The sequence below is a fragment of the Rhea pennata genome, chromosome 3, assembly GCF_028389875.1.
Source record: "Rhea pennata isolate bPtePen1 chromosome 3, bPtePen1.pri, whole genome shotgun sequence".
NCBI classification, from domain to species: domain Eukaryota; kingdom Metazoa; phylum Chordata; class Aves; order Rheiformes; family Rheidae; genus Rhea; species Rhea pennata.
Window position 1 is genome coordinate 67,032,356 of NC_084665.1, and position 19,393 is coordinate 67,051,748.

Below are 19,393 nucleotides of genomic sequence, written 5' to 3' on the forward strand. Positions count from 1 at the left end.
TAAAGAGGGAAGTAAGATGAAATATATAGTCATTACTCTTTACCTGTCCAGTAAAAAATTATGTCCCTGCAATCAAAAAAATCTGCTCATTTTTCTGCAGACTCTTCTATCATCTAAAGAGGGTTAAGAAAGTATAGATTTTGCTCCTATAATCTGTGGACTTTGAGGAATCAGTAGATGACCCAACTCATCTTCCGCTTTCAAGGACTTCCTCTTCCTCCTCTCATTTCTCCTCTCCTCCATAACTTTTTCTATAATCCAGGAAACTAGATATCCAGTAAGTGGCCGGTGAAAAGGATGGGAAGATTTAGGGTAGAAGAGACACGCTCCTCAAGCAGCCTGTTGTCACAAAGAATGATGCTGCCCCCAGCTGTGCAGTCAAACAGAATACGCCACAGCTGACTGTGGAGTCTGGGACCCAGTTATTTATCCTTCTACCAGACTTCAGACTCTCAAATACTCTGATGTTTTACTCATTTTTGTAACAATATCTTGGGGTATGAGCTGTAAAAGGCATTCAGTTTGGTCAATAAAATTTGCACCTACATCAAGAAACTGCGGTTTACATGTTTTAAGGAAATAAAAAGCAATTCAAGCTACTTCATATATTAGAACTAAACTTTTCTTTGATTATCTATTTAAAAATGCAGGCTAGTTTGTAACTGCAAACAAGTTAACACTCATATACAGCACTACAGTGCTAATTTATACAACATTTAAATTTAATGTTGGGGCTAGTCAGCGTACCTGGGATCAGTCCCGCTTTAAAGTATACACACAATATAAGAAAACTAAGAACAATGTATTTCTATAGGCTCTGAGCCCAGGAACTGCTCTTCCTTATTACTCTCCACTAAAGCGTCACCAATCCATACTCCTCCCATCTCTGTCAAGAACCTGTAGCGTGGCTGTTGGCAAGTCCCAACCATTTGCTGCCTCTCTCACAGCACCAGCTCCAGAAAGCCATAAGCATTTTGCATTACTGGACCGCTATCCAGACGCAAACTGTGAATTTGATTTTTATTATAAAGTCATGACACAAACAATGCCATAATATTGATAGAGCCACAATACCACCATGATATAACGGTGTAATACAAATACCTAAACAGACTAGGATAAAAGGAAGAATTTACAACCAGTTTATAAGGATTTAGCAAAATATGTCCCAGGGAACTGCAACAGAATTTTTGAGACAAAGTCACCTGTGAGTCAAAATTTGCAATAGATACATTAAAGAATCACACGTTTTCTTTTGCGTTTATGTCTTGCAGCACATTCACTACAACTTCATTTCTTAACTACAGTTCCTTCTGCATGTGTGCAGTTTACCTGTCTGTCAAGATAGTAACCTTTTTGTATAAGTAACTGCTGGTGATGGTTGAATTTTATTGCCTATATGACTGGATACTTCTGGAAAGAATTCTTTTCATATGCTGCATAGGTTAGTAAATCCCCTTCAACAAAAATTTACTAGTCACATCTGTAGTTTGAATTTTTTTTCTAAAAGACAAACCAAGGCCAAGCAAGACAAAGAATCTGCTGATACACACATGTCACTCCAAGAATTCTCCTGACAAAGTTCCCACACCCAATTTAATTACTTCTCTACTGTAAAAACACTTTCCATCTGCATTTATTGTAATAGTTTCAAATCCAAAACCAACACACTATAAAGCTAGCTAAATAAATGAATGATATTGGCCTTAGGTCCCAAGCCAGGAGCTATTCTGTAAGGCAGTGTGTCTCCAGCATTCATTTTTATGCTGATGTTTCATTTTATGTGCAATGTTTTCACTTAAGACTTGTTTAGAGAAGAATTACCTTGCTTCAGGCTTTAAAGTTTTATGTGCTATGCGGTGCCCTCTAGCGCCGCTCTAGTCAAAGGTCTGTCAGAGATTACACTGTAAGACCAAAGTAGCATCACGAATCAACATCTGACAAAAAAAAAAAAACTTGCTTCAGGCTGTATAAACAGCATTACACAGACTCAGGCCAGGAACATTAATTTCAACTGTATCTGATATATTCTGAAATTCAGGCTTTGGGACTCAAAATAAAAAGCATTTTTGTTTGAAAACACACTTTTCTAAAAAAAAAATTTTTTTAAGTGAAGCTGTACCAGAATTATTACTCAAATTGACTATTTGTAATGTCAGTTCTCTTTTGCACTTCAGAGAAAAAGGTACTCTGTTCATCAGACTTAGTACAGAGAATTTAGCTACAGTTCATAAAAAAATCTCCTAATGTTTGAAGATAATGACAATATATTAGATCCTGGGTCCTCAGGTTTGTTTTAATATCACTGTCTGATGAAGCTAAGTCCCTGGACTTATTCACAATTTTTAAACACTAGAGATTTAGTAGTCTCATTGGGTAAGTCTCATTAGGATAAGACACTTAAAACGGTGTGCATGCACCAATGTTTTGCTGGGTTGAGATTGTTCATTCCATCAAAGTACTTGGAAAGAGCTGGGTAATTACAGTAAATAAATTTTAATCCAAAGCAGAGAGACAGCAGATAATTTTTCTATTTAGAAGTTTTTAAATGAGAAATACAAAATATACTTCTCCCAAAGTCCAAAGTAAAACCCCTACTGACTTCATCGGAAGCATATTTGGATAGTGACTGTCGTATTCCCTTACCTCTGTTATTAACAATCGGAATGAAAAGTAAGGACGTGTTAAAAAGGAATATGATAAATAAAACAAAGAAATATGAATGGTGCACAGCATAGCTCAAGCCACAGGTACTATATTGGCCTTAGGTATTACAGGTGACTCCCAGCTGTCAGAGGATCCTACTGCAATAGTAACACAAAGACATAGTCAAGAATGGGATTGGGGAGCAAACCTTGAATTACTTAGATCTTCTGAGTTTTAGGTAGAATTTCGGTGTGACTTCAGGTTTGTTTAGTGGCTCTCCCCTCACTATTAAAGATTTTTAGTTTTTGTGAAACAAAACATACTTCTTGGAAACAGAAGCAAGGCAAAGAGAAAAAGCACTGCTATCCATGAAATTGGCATAAAATCACATACTGTGGCTCAATAGTTTAATAATCCAACAGGAAGATGCATGCTTGATGGTACATCTAAAGCAAGTACTACTTCACCTGCTCAAAAGTACACACACATACACACACAAACATATGTGCAGAACACAGAAGTTAAAGACATTTCCTCTTTCATGTGTGCATGTAATTAGGAAGATTAGCATTTGAAAAGTTTCTTCCTAAAGAATGTATTGCATCTTCATAACGTATGAACACACTGGCATGTTTTCGGTGAGTGAAAACAAAAAGGGTTTGCTAAAGGTGTATTTACCCAAATAAAGACTGAACTGCCCACAATAAAAGCACATTATAATATCAGTAGACTCCAAGACTCATGCATGCAGAGAATGGCTAAAAGAAAAAAAACGAAATTAGATTATACACATTTCCTTACACTATGTAATAGGATTTTCTTTTAAATTCAGGATGACAAACGGGCATTATGGCAGCATATAAGCTCTTGTCAGCCTACCTGTTACCATTCACCTTTAACTGAGGAGAAATAAAACAAAATCAAAAAAACTCTTCCAGAGTAAAAAACTAAAATTAATCTAATCTTTCATTCTTTGCAAAGCAAATTTCTCACACACTGGTGCTATTTATCTGCAACATTGCTCTATGTGCTTCCACACAACCATGCTCATTAAGCATTTGTCTTTAGTTACTGTACCTGGAATTCTGAGGCTCTGAAACATCTGATTCTGTACACGTTTTCTTTACCTGCAAAAGCAAACGATTGCCAGTTACTTTCATTTGAAAACATAACTTCCTCACTCACAGTTCATGCACTTACATCGCTTAAAGTGGATACAGCTCTGCTCACCATGATCTCTATAAAATACTTCCCGCGTTTTACAGCAGCAGTATGCAATACTGAACAGTGTGTTTCATTATTATCCCATGAACAGCTGCCAACTGCACTTCCCTGGGCTCCATTAGTATGTAAAATGTTCAGCTAAAATAGCTTGGGAGTAGTCTAACTAGGAACAAAGAAACCAAAGAACCAGGTTCCCCACTTAGAAACTAGAAAGCCATACTGTTCTCAGGTCAGTAAAGAAATGTTTTCCCAACTGATACTGCTTTTGCTTCCTGCTAAAGCTCACAATAATAAACACCAGATTCTGGGGCAAAGTGCAGTGTTAGCTAAATAATTCATACACTAATTTTCATTTTCTGAATCTGGTAACAGTATGTTAAATGTATTTTCCTAATGCATCAATGGACTTCAAATATCACACATGCCACTTTCACATATATTTACAAGATATAATTACATGAGCAGTATTTCAATTTTTTTTAATCTTTGCAATACATTGCTGTTAGCCAATTAAAAATGAGTAAATCCATCATTTCCAAATAAAAATAGAAAACTTGTCTTGTAGAAGAGGTATCTTCTTGGGATCTTCAGTATCTCCTGCAAAAAATTACCTGTACCTTCTGGTTATCTAAATTTTGTGTACTTTCAGCAGAGAGACAAACATTTTGCTGACTTGTGGATTAATGCAGAATCCAGAGTTCTGCTGGAGGCTTCAAAATTCATTTTTATGGAAAATACTGATTCCAACAGAAAAAGAATTAGATTAATGCTAACTATTTTCCCTAAATATCTTGATTGGTTGACATGCAACATCACTCAAAGATGTCCAAGTACAAGCACGGTTCTAGAGACAGTGATTTCTGCTCTGCATTTGAACTCTAGATATTGAAAAAAACAATTAATTAGAGTTGCATATATGGTTTTACAGAGAAATCAGTTTTCAGCAGCAACAGCGAAAATTCCTCGATGATAGTAACTTAATGCTGTCTTTATTACTGTAGCAGGTATCATCAACTGAAATAAATAAATAAATAAATAAATAAATAAAAACTTTCAACACAAAAGTATCTTCCTCAAAGTATTTTATTTTGCTTAACTTTCATTACATACCCTTCTTCAGCCTACCCAAATATCCGTTTAAGCCCCACTAATTTTCAACCTCCTGGATATATTTTCTCCACCGTTCACTCCAAGCTTCACATGGAGTTTGTAGTTCCAGCACACTGCAGAGAAATGGGATGGTGCAGTGGCTCAGCATTAGAGATAATGAAGACTCACAGAAACTTAAAACTCACAGTCACTATTTCATAAGCACTTGGACACAAATATCATTGCTACAGTCTACTGTTCACTGCACTTTTACTGAAGTAACAATAGGTCTGAAACACAGTAAAAATTTGAAATATAAGCTCACTATCAAGAAACAAGTTCTTAGAAAATGCCCACAATTTGTGTTAACATATAAACAAGAACAAATCACATTCAAAATAGTGCACTGAATGTCAATATTACCAGGCAGTTGTTCAAAAGATAAATTCAACGTCACTCTAAGAAATTGAAATCAACACAATTTATTTCCCCTGAGAAGTCTGTACTTTCAGAAGCAGATTGTCTGAACAGAAAGTAACAGTGACCTGACAGGAAAAACACTGTTCATCTTGCGCATAAGATGAACATCTAATTAAAAATATAAATGCACGTAATTAATTTATTGAGTAGCAATTCCCTGTAAATCTTCTTATTCTTTGTCTCCTTAACTTATACTTGTTTCCAGGTCATTTTTGCAATCTCACGACTTTTAAATTTACCGGCGCTTACCCCTGCCCTCCCAGTCCCTTTGACTTTGTGTGGTTCCCATCGGTAGCCCTGTCTGTCATATTTGGACTGAGGCTCAGCTCTCACTCTCTAGGTCAGGGAAGTTCGACCACTGACTTTCACCCATTTCTGGAGAGTCTGACAGTCCCCCAGCACATCCTGCCACCCTGACTTTGCAAAGTGATGGCAGGTCCTTTGGCAGCCAATTACCACAGAAGCCCAGAGATAATTCAGACAAACACTAATGCTATTTGAGTGCTTTTAACATGCACACCAGATTAACAGCCTTGATTTTCCTGGGCAGGGATGAGAGGTGCTCATTTTTCCAGTTACACAACAGTGCAATACTCACCCGTGAGTTGTCCCGTTTCTGCTAACACTGCCGTTGTATCTTGCTCTGATTAACGTTACAAAGAAATTGAAATGATTGAAAGATTATGCATTTTCTTTGTGGTGAACATTAAAAATCATAAAATTCTGGAATATCTTAAAACGGTGTGGCAGAAAAGCCACAGTCCCACTGTATCAAAAAGACTTTCTTACATGTTCAACTTCTGCGAGGTAGAACAATCTCTGACAAAAAAGTGAGTATTTCATATTCAAAATATTGGAATGAAAACAAAGTATTTAAAAATAAGAATATTTCAGGTTTTGGACATGATATGTATGGTGCAGTTTGGCTATGATTATTCTGTGAGGAAATGTGTAGTATAAGCACGTATACATTTGTCTTTGCCTTTGAGACTGAATGTAAACTTCACTATATATTTATAGCTATATATTTATATATACTTCATTATATATTTATATATTTATTTTCATATATGTATATATAGATTTTTTTTATATATATATATATATATGTATGTATGTATTTATATATTTAAGGTCACTCTTTGAGAGAAAAAAATCAATAAATAAAAATTTTACTTCTTTTCAGGCAATAGAAGTGGCCATGTTATATGAACATTATTTTTCTTTAGGGCTACTGAAATAGTAAAATACATTTTGTTATATATAAAATTGTGCCACCCTTGAGGGTGAACAGAAGATCACTGTGAAAACACAGTATCAAAGACTAAATATCACTTCTTGTGTTTTCAGCTTCACTGGTTTTTCCTCTTAATCTGATTTGCTGTTTTTGAAATAACCAGCATTTATTAACATCACATTTATTTATAATCTCATGTATTTAATACTAAAAAAAATCTTTCTTCCCCCACTGCTCCTTTCTTTTTCTTTTCTTTTTTTTTTTCCTCTGTGTGTACAGGTTTTCTTACCATTTTAGTTGTAAGTATTCTGAGAATCATTCACTGGAGTGGTAGGAAACCATTTTCAATTGTTCATGAACTTGGCCAAACTGAGCTGAAATCTCCTACCCTGGCTGCCTACTACAAATGCCTTTTAGTTTAAAATCTTTCAATCCATTGGAAGAACAAACTTAGAAGAAAACATACTGTTAATCCATATTTTAAAAGTCATGCAGACTTTGATGTCGCCAAGTTTTGATGCAGGATTCCAAAACTGGAAGAGAGAGGAGTAGAAAGGATACTGGCATCCAGGAATCACCACCTCTGAAATGGTGCCAAATTTGTTCAAGTTTATGAGCTTCTGAAAAAAAAATATGTTTTCCTACCATCGTCAGAGTCTTGTTGGAGTTTGGCTGCTGAATTTTTGAAGATCCTATTTACATTGATCACACAGTATATAGGGGCTCACCTCAAGGATGCAGGAGCTAAGGAAGACTTTCCTTGCAATTATAGTCTCCTGACTGTCAGGGGCCCCTGGTATGACATGAGGGAAGGGACTGACATTGAAGAAAATATCTTTTACTTTGTCAATCCAAGACTCCACCATACAGATACGAAGGCAGTGCGGTGAAAAGGAGAAATCCTGTTGACTCAAATACAGGAAGAGGGAGGAACAGTGGAAGAATATGAACAGAGAGAGGGAAAAGAAACTAGAGAACAAAAGAAGAGAGAGGTCTGGAGGGGGCAAAATGAGAGAAGTGCAAAAGCCATATCGGGGAAGAATGTGTCAGTCGTAGGGCTGGACATGGACAGTGGAGCAGCACTAGGACTGCCTGGGACAGGACAGAATAGCACACTTTCCCTTCCTCTCTTCTAAGTTTTTAGACCAAGGCCATAAACTCAAGTCTGACCATTCATCAAACACCTGTGAGGCTCACTAGCAAAGCCTTTAGTGATTAATCTGCACAGACTAACAGCCTACTTCTGCTACACCACCTGCACTGCAGGTCTAATTGAAGATCCAAGCTGGGAAGCCATACTTAGCATTTACAAAATGGTGTACAAATGTTACATTTATACATAAAAATGAAGGTCTAATTTGCCTCGGTTTGGGCAAGAAAGTCAACATTTAAATAATTTCTGCCTTGGTTCTTCATTTTTCAAATGTGAAAATCTAAGTATGCAATATTATGATGGTACTGTTAAAAACAGATGCATTCGTTACGTACTGAATTACTGTGATTAATGTGTAGGAGAAATATCTAAATGACAAAGAATGATTTTATAGTCGGTATGGAGTTTGGATGCTTCATGTTTAACAAATACAGAATAAGGAAGATAAAAGGAAATTCTGAGTAACTACCGATTGACTGAATAAAGAAGACATCCCCTGGAAAGTTTAATACGTCATGTAATAAGAGCTGTACCATAATGCATACAAGGCTGGATTTCCACAGGCCATTTTAATTCTGGCATTTCCTTGCTTCTGATGTTTTATTTTGCAACATTAACATCCTTTTAACATCATTTTATTGGATCTCATTAGACCAGATATTAAACCATAGACCAATTCTGCTCTATGAGGTATTCTCTCACACACATATTATCAATGCACACGACTATCATTGAGAACAAAGCAATTTTTGATGGCTAATTTCAAATAATGCTATAGCTATGTAGGTCTTGTGAAGAGAAAATCTTAGTGAAGCTTCTGCAAAAAGAAATAAATGTAGAAAACATGAGGAGAAAGATCTGAAAAGAATTCTAAACAATCCCAAATTCTCAATTAAATTAATTAGGAAAGTGTAAGATAACAGTAATTTACTCTAAGTTTCATAAAAGTTTGCCCCCAAAAAAGGAAATCAATCAATCAATCTCTCTCTCTCAATATTTTACATGGGACTTCTAATAAATAACACTATTTTATTTATTTACTCATCAGTAGCTTGTAAGTAGGTTCCTGACTTAGTTTAAAAACTCAAGCATTCATGTTACTGTTGTGTGAAAGACCTTGAAGCAACAGACAAAATTTTTCACAATTTTGCACAGTGCAGAGATTGGGCATCACAGTATTTTAATTGATTCAGGTCCTGAAGTAGATTGATCCTATCTCAGCAGATCTGAAAATACAACAGTTCTAATCACAATGAAAGTATGAGTGAAAGCATGCTGTGTGAATCAACTTAACTTTAAAAAGAAAGCAACAAGAATTCAATAGAATGAATTCTTGAATAAATACATATAAAAATTATATATATATATATTCCTACAATTATTTAATAAGCTTTCAATTACAATACAAACCATTTATCCTTCCTCACTGTTTTGGGCTGTTGTTTGGGGGTTTTTGGTGGGTGGGGGGGATATATAAAGATAAACTTAGAAGGTTCTAATGTAGATCATTTTAGAATATGAAATACAAGCAGGCTGAATAACTGCGAAGAGTTATCTGGGGTGAGCTTTGAGATTTATATTTAGTCTAAGGAACCAGATTAACTGCAAACAAAGACAGAAGTTAGTTAAACTACAGAGACAAACAAGCCAATACTTATTTATGCATATTCAGTCATATTACAGAACATTTAAAAAAAAAAATAAAGGCTATTCTCAATAACTGTATGTTTTCAGCTAACTGATTACCTAAAATGATTTTAGCTATACACAGTGTCTTTCATTCTGTAAGTGATTCAGCTGTTACGGTGTTGAAACTGACAATTCTAAGAAAAACGGATTGCTTGGAATATGTTCAATTTTATTTTTTGTAAAATGAAGGTAAAATACAAATTACTGAAAACAGTTATGACTATGTAAGCAGACTGCTGAAGTTTAAATATGAAGTCTCATCTACTGTGCCACACACAATATAAACACATTAGAAGCCTTTTCACATCTTTAGAGATGGGAGGAATAAGAACACTGGATACTGTGTGGAAGTTTCAAACATGCAGGACAGAGCTGGGATGAGAGGATGGGACAGGAACAGGGGAAGCCTTTGCCACCGTATTACTGCTTCTTTCCATCTTCCATCCAAACTTTTCCTACACTAACAATATTCATGATGAAATATGTCATTGCTACCCGCCCACCCCAGCTGCTTCTCTGCTGAATAATACAGTAGTAACTGTAGTCTGCAAAACCACTTAGTGTATATTCAAGTTGGAATCCCAAGTATCTCTGTATCCTAGGCGGGATACATCTCACCTAACATCAAATGCCTGTAGTTCAGGCATTTACATCAAAATTAGTCCCCCCAAGCTTCCTTTACATCTAACAGAAAGACACAGATACATTTCATCTGACCTAGTCATCTGTTTCAGACACAGATGAACTATACCTAGGAAGTGCTTACTACATGCTTACTACTCTGCACTGACTGCTAAAGAGAGTTCAGAGGACTAGGACAGACTTCCACATTACAAAGACTATATAAGGCTGAGGTAACTTTGCATCTTATGCCCACACTCCATCCGACATGTACTAGCATCCTTCACCCCCGCACCCAAAGCACTGAAACTCTGTACCTTCTTCAAAGTAAGACATGGAAAATCCTGATGTTATGTATTTTTTTCATCCTCTTTTTGGATGTGTAGTGGGGAAAATGACAAGGAAATAAAACAGTGTTACCAGACAGTGAGGAAATGCACACTCTTCCCACACAGCATGTCTGTCCCGTTAAGGCTTCCACGAACCCTCTTCGTCTGCATCAGTGACTACAGTAAGAATGAGAGATTGCTCCTGCCGAACTTCCTTGCTTTAGAGTCTCAGCTTCCGTGAACCAGTGATTGATCCTGACCATTTTAACAAAGAGCTATCACTTACATAGCAAATGCATATCCATCTGTTAAATGCTTCCACTTTTTGAGATGGCACTCTTCATTACTGCTGCAACATTTTAGACTCTGTATAAATCTCTTCAGGGATAGAATGGGTAAAACTTGCACTTGACAGGAATCAGCCTACAAAACAGGCCGAGAAGCTACAAAGCTTCAGTACCTTTCCTATACATCTTATTTCAGCAGGTTGGAACTACGAGCGCTGACACACTATGAGCCCTTGCTGCTGCGCACAGAATATAGAAAGTACATAGGGATTTAAACAGTGCAGGTCAATGTCATTTTAATACTTATGGGGGACCATATTGATTTCTTTCTTTCATGAACCTGACACAGACTTATCACTGACAAAAGCCTTTGTATTAGTTAAATCCAAAGGATTTATCAGGTTTTCTAAAACTAGGTTTCTATTTGAATCGAAAGTTCTACAGGTGGTGTCACTAAGGCATAAACTGGCAAAATCTGAGACAACCTTAACTCCTTGATTTTCTCATTCATAGGCTATCCCTGGGGCTGAAACTTTCTTTTGTTGGTAGTGGAAGGGTTTTCTACATGTTTGTTTTTGCAAGCTGATTAATGGGTTCAGTCAGTGCAGAGTTCTAGGCTTCTTTTTTCCATTTTTTCTAACCGCAAACATTTTTAAAACACATTTTAAATTGCCTTTGACACTAGTGCATTTTTAAAATATCAGAGGGTGAGCCGCTCAAGTTATAACTCAAGTCATCAGAACTTGTGAAGCACTATCTTCTACATTTTGAAATGCATTTATACATGCACTGTGGGAAAAACTCGCATTATGTTTTTCTTTTTGTTTGTATGTATTAGATGAAAGAAGGAAATATGCATTCCCTTACCTAGCGGGGCTGGCAGGGCAATGTCATACCACAATAGCACTTTTTGTTTCAGCATCAGTTACCTAATAGCTCTGAGCTCACAAAACACTTTTCCCTGTCCTGCTGGGAGGATGGGCCATAATGCTGGCTCCTTTCCCAGAAAGAAAGAGAAGGAGCTAGTTCCTCATTCAGCAGCTGCAAACACACTGAAGCTCCACCAGTCTGGATCACAGAGCAGTTCTTCGTTTATTGTCCTAGTCATATTTAGCGAGAACAACTGAAGTATGAAGTACTAGCACTGGAAATCTCTCTTACTCTCCTTACTCTCATTTTTTTCTCTCTCATTTTCTCTTGATCTCTTTTCTTTCTTTTCTTTCTTCTTCTTCTTCCTTTTTTTTTTTTTTTTTTTTTTTTTTTTTTAATTTAACTAGAAACAAGCCTATGGTCTCATCCATCTTGTCAAATCAGCAGTATGTGTCAGCGTAGCTGAATCTGCAAATTGATTTTTGGTGCCTTTCTAGTACCTCCAAAGTGGTAATCAACTAGAAAATACTGCTCTTAATCTGGACATGGAAAAATGCTTCTTGTTCTTACCCCATTTATGGTCCTGTGATCTACCCCAGATTTGTTAAGATCATCACACTTATATCAGTTTTAAGTGTTTGCTTTTTACATCTGAGCACTCCCAGATATCACTGACCTCTCTGCAGGAGAAAAATATACTAAGATGCAGGAAAAGAGCCATGCTGTGAAGTGCTTTTCTAGATTTAATCTCATGATTTCCCAGCTCTACAGAAATACCAACAGCAAACTAGATGCATCAAAAAGGTTTTGGTTATCATTTAATATTCAAGGGAATAACAAGTCACCTCCCATTATATGCATAAAATTCAGTGCCGCCTCAAAAAAATTGAACTTATTTTCTTTTTTCTCGCTTTTCAAAACTAACTAGGGCCAACAAATGCAAAGGGGGCAAAAAAAAGGAAACTTTGAAGCTGAAATTTAAAGCAGTGAAAGTCAGGAAGTTCAAAAGTTAATGTTCCTATGGCTATGTTAACTTGGCCATGTTGCAAATACATCATGCAAATACTTTAAGCTATTTTGTTAAAGGCATATAGTACTATGCCATAAAGCACAATAAAACACACTGTTTTCTTCTCATGTGGAATCCAGCTTATATGAGCAACAGTATAGTATTTTTCTACTGCAAATGCTGCTTTCTCTACCAACAAATTTAGTATTGGAGATTCCTCTGGTCTGAGCATGCAGATGCTTCATTGGAATCCAACTTTCTCTCAGCTCACTCAACAGCTTCCATGCTGTCCCCCAAGCTGCTGAGTCTTTTACCACACTGGCAGATAATCCCTTCTTCCCTTAAGATCAAAGAACATTTAGCACAGCTTTACCATCCCTCTCTTAGAGGAAATATAAACAAATGGCTTTGTTAATCATTTACTTTCTGTTTTCCACTATTCTGCTTTTTGCCTAAGCCCACACTAATATTCATGTGCCTTCCAGGAGTGAAGTAAACAACATGATCATACATCCATCAAATGCTCATCCTGACCACAGATGATGAACCAAATATACATAAACAGTGTCCTGTTTCAATAGGGAAGTCCTTTTTCTATTCCTGTACTCTTTTGTTTGTTTTCTGTTATTTTTAGCATGTGTATTTCTATACACTAAGGTTAAAGAAGATCAGCCCAAAGAAATGTGCCTTACACTTGGACAAGAATTTTCAGTCCCTTAGCTTCAATGAGAGCTCACTCCTTGATCCTGGGTCAGCTTTGAGGAAGACCAACCTTACCCTCCCCTCTGCCTCAGAGCAGATTTGTAAGTGCATTCTTCATCCTGGAGCTAACGGGACTTTAAAGATAGGGATGGTGGCTTTGAACTATATTCAAAATGTTCAAGGAATGTAGTTTAGGGAATGGAAGATAGGTATTCACAACATCCTATCTGGACACAAGCTTTGTACTAATTAGTTTCTTAGTATTAAAGTCCTCATGAAAAGTCTGGCCAATTTAAGAATGAATGAATACCTGACTCAAAACCGTCTGATAATATGAGATGGAATAGTTTGAGTATGTTGAAAGCATCAAACATGGTTTCAATTACACAACTTAGTTCATTGAGGGTCCTAAGAAAAATCTTAAGCTGAGGCTTGACCTATTCGAAGCTCTTCTAAGTGTAGCCACTTGCTGACCAGTACCTTATTTTCTCTTGCTCAGATTCAGTTTCAGCCAACTTTTCTTCACTGTTAGTCTTGTTCCAGCTTTAAGACCAATATGGCAATGGCAAATACAGCTAGATACAATGGTAGGAGATCAGTGGATTACCTGTTGGGTCTGGCAGCATAAGCCATGCTATGTGACCAGTCCAGCACATCCATGTCATAAAGAACCTGAAAAAATTTCCATTTCTGTGGATGTCCTCTGGGAAAGGAGAAAAACTAGTCATGTACTGCAGCTTTTCATTACAATTTGCAGCATGTATCTATTAAGAAAGGCTGAAGCTGTCTCCATGTGTTCTGATGCCTCTTATTCCCTCAGGAGACACAAATGCATTCCACAGTGTTGTGTATGACAAACAGTACCAGACAGACAAGAAAATGTGACTCTTATTCAGACAGAAAAAGAGTATCTAACTTTATTTTATTAGAGCGCTGCAGTTCTACATCCTGTCCTGAATCAGACTGTACTTGATCTAAACTCTTAACTTCAATTAAATAATCCTGTAACTGGCATTTGGGTAGTTTTGTTATGATCAGGCTCAGGAAACAGGAGGTTAGCAGGACCATAGCTGTGAGAAAGGATCTCTCCAGTCTCTGCACTTCTTCAGCCCCAGTCAAATGCCAGCATTTTGTCAGAAAAAAGGCGCATTCCACCTCTGAATTATGTATCGATTATTTTTGTCAGAAATGGCACCTGTTGTTCACTGGTCTCCTTCATACCAGAGCAAGAATATCTCCATAATAAGTAAATGTAGTGAGGTCTGGCAATGCAAACAGGCCGTTGGCGTCTAACTGTAACAACTGCAGGAAATTATTCAGCCTTATGTAGGTTTGTATGGGTTTTCACTGAGGTGTTCACCGGGCTTCAACAGTAACAAGGGGAACAGTGATGGCTAATTGAGGCTGCATAGTATTATGTTCCTTAGTAAAAGGCATTCCCCATTCTAAAGGGCTGTCAAGCTTTGGACAAGCCTAAAAGATTTAAGTTTAAGCCCAAACAGGCATATGGTGGTTAGACCCATTAACTTCAATGAAACAATTTAGAATAAAGAAGCGAAGTATGTGAATATGCTTTTGTAAGATGGCGTTCTCAATTAATGCGAAGAGCAACAGGTGGATGAAGCAAGTAGACAGGTTGGAGGGAGGCTGAACAAGGTAACATGAGCATGTAATATGAACACAATTTTAGCTCAGCACCTGCCAACTCATTATCAGCTGGCAGAGTCCTGTAGGCATTCTGGAAGACGTGAATTAGATGGGGGAGTACGGAGCAGCCCAAGAGAAGACAATAATAATAATAATAAAACGTTCTGGTATTCTTTATTCTCTTACTGGTAGATCAAAGATATTCAGCTGCAAATATCTAACTTTTCAACTAGTACTATCTGTGAATCTGAAAATGAATAAATTTAGCCATGAAAATAGTCCAAGCTGAAGTCCTCAGTTAATTGTATAATATTAACAGTTTTTGTATAATGCACTGAAACTACTCCAATTAAAAACACCTACTTAAAATGTTTACGAATTAGTGCATTACTAAGTAGTTTGGTTCAAAACTGGAAAAAAATGGAGCTAAAGAAAGAAAGTAATAAATATTTAGGCATCATATTCCACCTTTAAAATTACCAAGTAAATTGCCTGTACATTTAAGTAAACAGCTGTCCTTCTTCTTCAGTTTGATACATTTTTGTTCTTCCTCACTAGTGACATCAGTTTGTTCAGTATTTTAGCAATAATTTCTAACAGCTGTTGTTATATTAATAAACTACATCAGACAGCGAAATTTTTCAGCAACCTACTTCTGTTAGAGTAAGCATCTAAAAAATTCCCTGTGGTTCAGCCTATTACTGGTCAAAGTAAGATAATCAGCCTACCTCATGAAAAAATTGATTTCTTAGAAAAAAGATCAAGTGACACACAACTTCACAGTATAAAAACTCAAAAACAAATGGATGTAATCCAAAAACCTATTCATATGCATTTATATTGTCACACAACATAATTTAGTTCAATATTTGTCTGTCCAAGTGCTTCTAGAACAGTTCGATAGAAGAGAAAATGTTAAGAAACAAATCTTTTTTTAAAAGTGGAGAGAGCAAGAAGAATAGCAATTTACCTGAAGCAAACTACAGATAAAATGATTTCTAGTAAGTACATAGGAAAATACAATACATCTAAGGTGTATACATATTTATGCTCACAGACAGCATAGATTCAAATTATTATTTAGTAAGTACATTAGTACTAAATAGTATTGTTAGTACTAAATAGTACTATTAGTACTAATATTTAGTAAGTACATTAGACATATCACTTATATTTAATTACTAAAATGTTAATGCACAGGAAAGCTCCAGGAACATTTACAAAATGACAGTCATTAAAAATCCTGTAAACATCATAAAGTGTAAAAATAAGGTATCATTCAGCAAAATTAAATCTAGAAGGATAAATGATTATTTTTATCTGAATATAGGAATACAAAACATGTTTGCTTGTATACTACTAAGAACAGCAGCTACCACTATAAAATACACTGAAAATATTTACCATTCTTTTCTTTTTGTTTTATGCTATAGTTCTCACATTAGCCAGAATCGCTGTATTTGCGGTATGAAGTATGTAAATAAATCCAAAACCATCAGCTAACAGTATAGTTTTCATTATTAGTCGATAGAGACAACGTCAGAGGTAATATAACTCTCAAAATGCCACAGAAAAAAACACAAGATGTCTTGACATATCATATTTCAGTTCATATGTAATTAATTTTTGCCTTTTTCTTCAGGTTCATAAATTTGAGTGGTTTCAAATACTTTAGATTACTTTACACTAATATATGCAAGTTTTTCATTTTCTTATTTTTCATTAATAGCTTCTATATTAAAACTTTTTTTGTTTAAACATGTCCTATAAATAAAATAGTTGAAATTGCCAGAAGCAGTTAATTAATCGTTTTTTTCCAAATTTATACCAATTTGTTTATACTTGCAGTCCTCCATTAAATTCTTTAACTAGCAGGCAACTGCTTGGAATAAGGAGTTTTTCCAATTTCTTTTGGACAGTTTTTTAAGTATGTCAAGCATTACAGAAAAATCTATTTCATAACTAAGTTGTTATGCTTAGTGTAACAAGTAAGTTTGTCTCAACTCCAAAAGCATTCAAAACAAAGTTGAAAAGCGACAGCTCAATACTACAGGATGAATTTCATATACGGAGGTCAACCAAGAGAAATAACAATAAAGTATCTTGCAGCTCATCTGCTGTACTTTCTTCCACGGCCTTTACAAGCATATTTGATGACGTTAGAAAATAAATAGTGGGTACACTGCCCCTCTTTCAAACAAGTGTCCTTTTTCTCATACTTTGACATGCAAAGTTTCCTGCACCTTTCAACCCCCATTTCTGCCGACCCAACCTGAGATACTGGAATGTTTTGGCCACAAGGTTAAGAAAGATTCTCCCATTTATCACAACCTGCCAAGCACAACAGGGTCACAGTCCCAGCCACAGTCCCACTGCTTACCTAATCCAGCTCCAGCACAAGCATGAAACATCAAAGATTTTTTGCCACAGGCAAAAATTAGTCCGTATTTGCTTTAAAATTCAAGTATCAATCAAGTTAAATTGTGCTTCGGTGGAGCTAACATTCAAATAACGTATATATTTGGTTCTTAGTTCTGACTCTAATTGAATGCAGAGCTTACCTGGACTATCAGTACAAATACTTTAAACACAACAAAAATCTAATAATGAAATAATCCATTTTATCCAGAAAATAGACTTTGAGAAAAAGAATTGTTCAAACGTAAAAACACACAAGAATATGTATTTGTGTATGCGTGTAAATAAACATACATAATATATAGAATCCCTTTTTATGTGGAATAATTTCAAATTATTCTATCTTCCAAATTTTTATTACTAGTTATATCAGATTATCAGCTACAGTTATATAATTTTAAAGATCAGTACATTACCTTTAAGTATTATTAAAATGAATTGTGAAAAATAATTATAGATTTACTCTGAAAATACAGAAAACTTTGCTTTAATATTTAGTAAGAAAAACTTCAGTTCACTCTTACTAAAATAATATATAAATTCTGCTATTCCAAGATACTGCTTATTACTTTGCTTTCAATCCTATACAAACATAATATACTAATAATTATTCGTTTAAATCAATCCACGTTTTTCAATACATGTCTTGTTCACTGCATCCTTTGGGGCTGAAATGGGATGATTTAAAATTAGCTTTGAAAAAAATCTTCATATTTTCTTCAGATATTTGCTTATAATTGAACTACTGTTTAATTGTGTATTAATTCCAACTGTTAATGACTAAATATTGCATTAAGTAGAGAAATAAACTGCATATGATACTCAATTATTCTATTTCCTGTAAAGCTATTACAGAAATGTATTTTCAATTTTACTATTGGAGAAAAACAAGAACAAATATACAATTCATTAAATGAAATATAAAAAGTAAAGAAACACAATATGAATTACAACGTTAAATCCTACAAGCTGTACATACATTTTATACACAAATCTAATACAGTCAGTTCTTGTTTCAGATAAAAATACTGAAGTCATATATTATGTTAAAATTTTAATCTCTTGTAAATTAGTATTTACTAAATAGCTTTAAAAATTTAAAGTGAAAATTGAATATTTTCCTAAGTATTTTCTACATTCTCCCCAAAGTACACAAACTTCAATAAAATTTAAATGTAGCTTCTTGCATGGAAAAAACAGTAGAAAGTGAAAGATTAAAAGGATAGGTAAGAATGTAAATAGGAGACAGAATATAGTCTATTTTTTCATTTGCTTGCTCTGTTTTAGATTATGCTCAGATATTTTATCAAATCACATTCTGTATAAATTTACCAAACACTCTGGACTTAATTTCTGTAACAGATGAATTACCTTACTATTTGCACATTAAAACACGTATACGGATGCTTGCATGATCATAGAAACATATAGGCATTTCCGCAAAGCCAAATTCAAGTTCTTTTACTGGATCCAATCCACATTCATGTAAGGTTGATACTAACTGATTCACTATATCATTTTATAAGTTGTGCTAAGCAGTTCAATAAATTTAAAGTAATCTCAGAAAAATTCTTTGGCAAGAACTATTATTTTAGTTAAGGATCTTGAAATGTTACTTGCTTTATGTATTTTTTCAGAACTTTCACTTGATTTACTTTAGAAGATAGATAAATCACAAAGGCAAAAACAGTGACGAGACAGTTAAAAACTATTTAACTGAAACGTATTTCAGAAAATAGCCAACAATCTAAGAAAAGAAACACGTAATTGGATACCTCTGCTTGCTGCTCAACAGATCCCAGAAACTAAATTGAAGAACTTATTGGCTGTAACAATTTACCATACCTTTCTTCAAAACCATTTCCCTACACAATCCTGCTCTCTGTAGCAGTAAATCAGCCTTTATAGAGGGACCAAACTGGGTTCCTCTTTTTTTTTTTCCTTGAACTTTGTTTCTTTTACTAGGATAATAATAAAGCAGAACTCCTAGAG

General features: G+C 35.3%; 1 protein-coding gene across 6 annotated transcripts in view; it reads right to left on the minus strand.

Annotated features, from left to right (window-relative positions):
- The window catches only part of EYA4 (EYA transcriptional coactivator and phosphatase 4), a 157,318-nt gene that overhangs the window by 70,418 nt on the left and 67,507 nt on the right, over positions 1-19,393 (minus strand). For all 6 annotated transcript variants that reach the window (XM_062570896.1, XM_062570893.1, XM_062570897.1 and 3 more), the window contains exon 3: positions 3,724-3,773. In XM_062570896.1, coding sequence (XP_062426880.1) covers positions 3,724-3,773 — 50 coding nt within the window. The remainder of the gene's footprint in view (positions 1-3,723; positions 3,774-19,393) is intronic.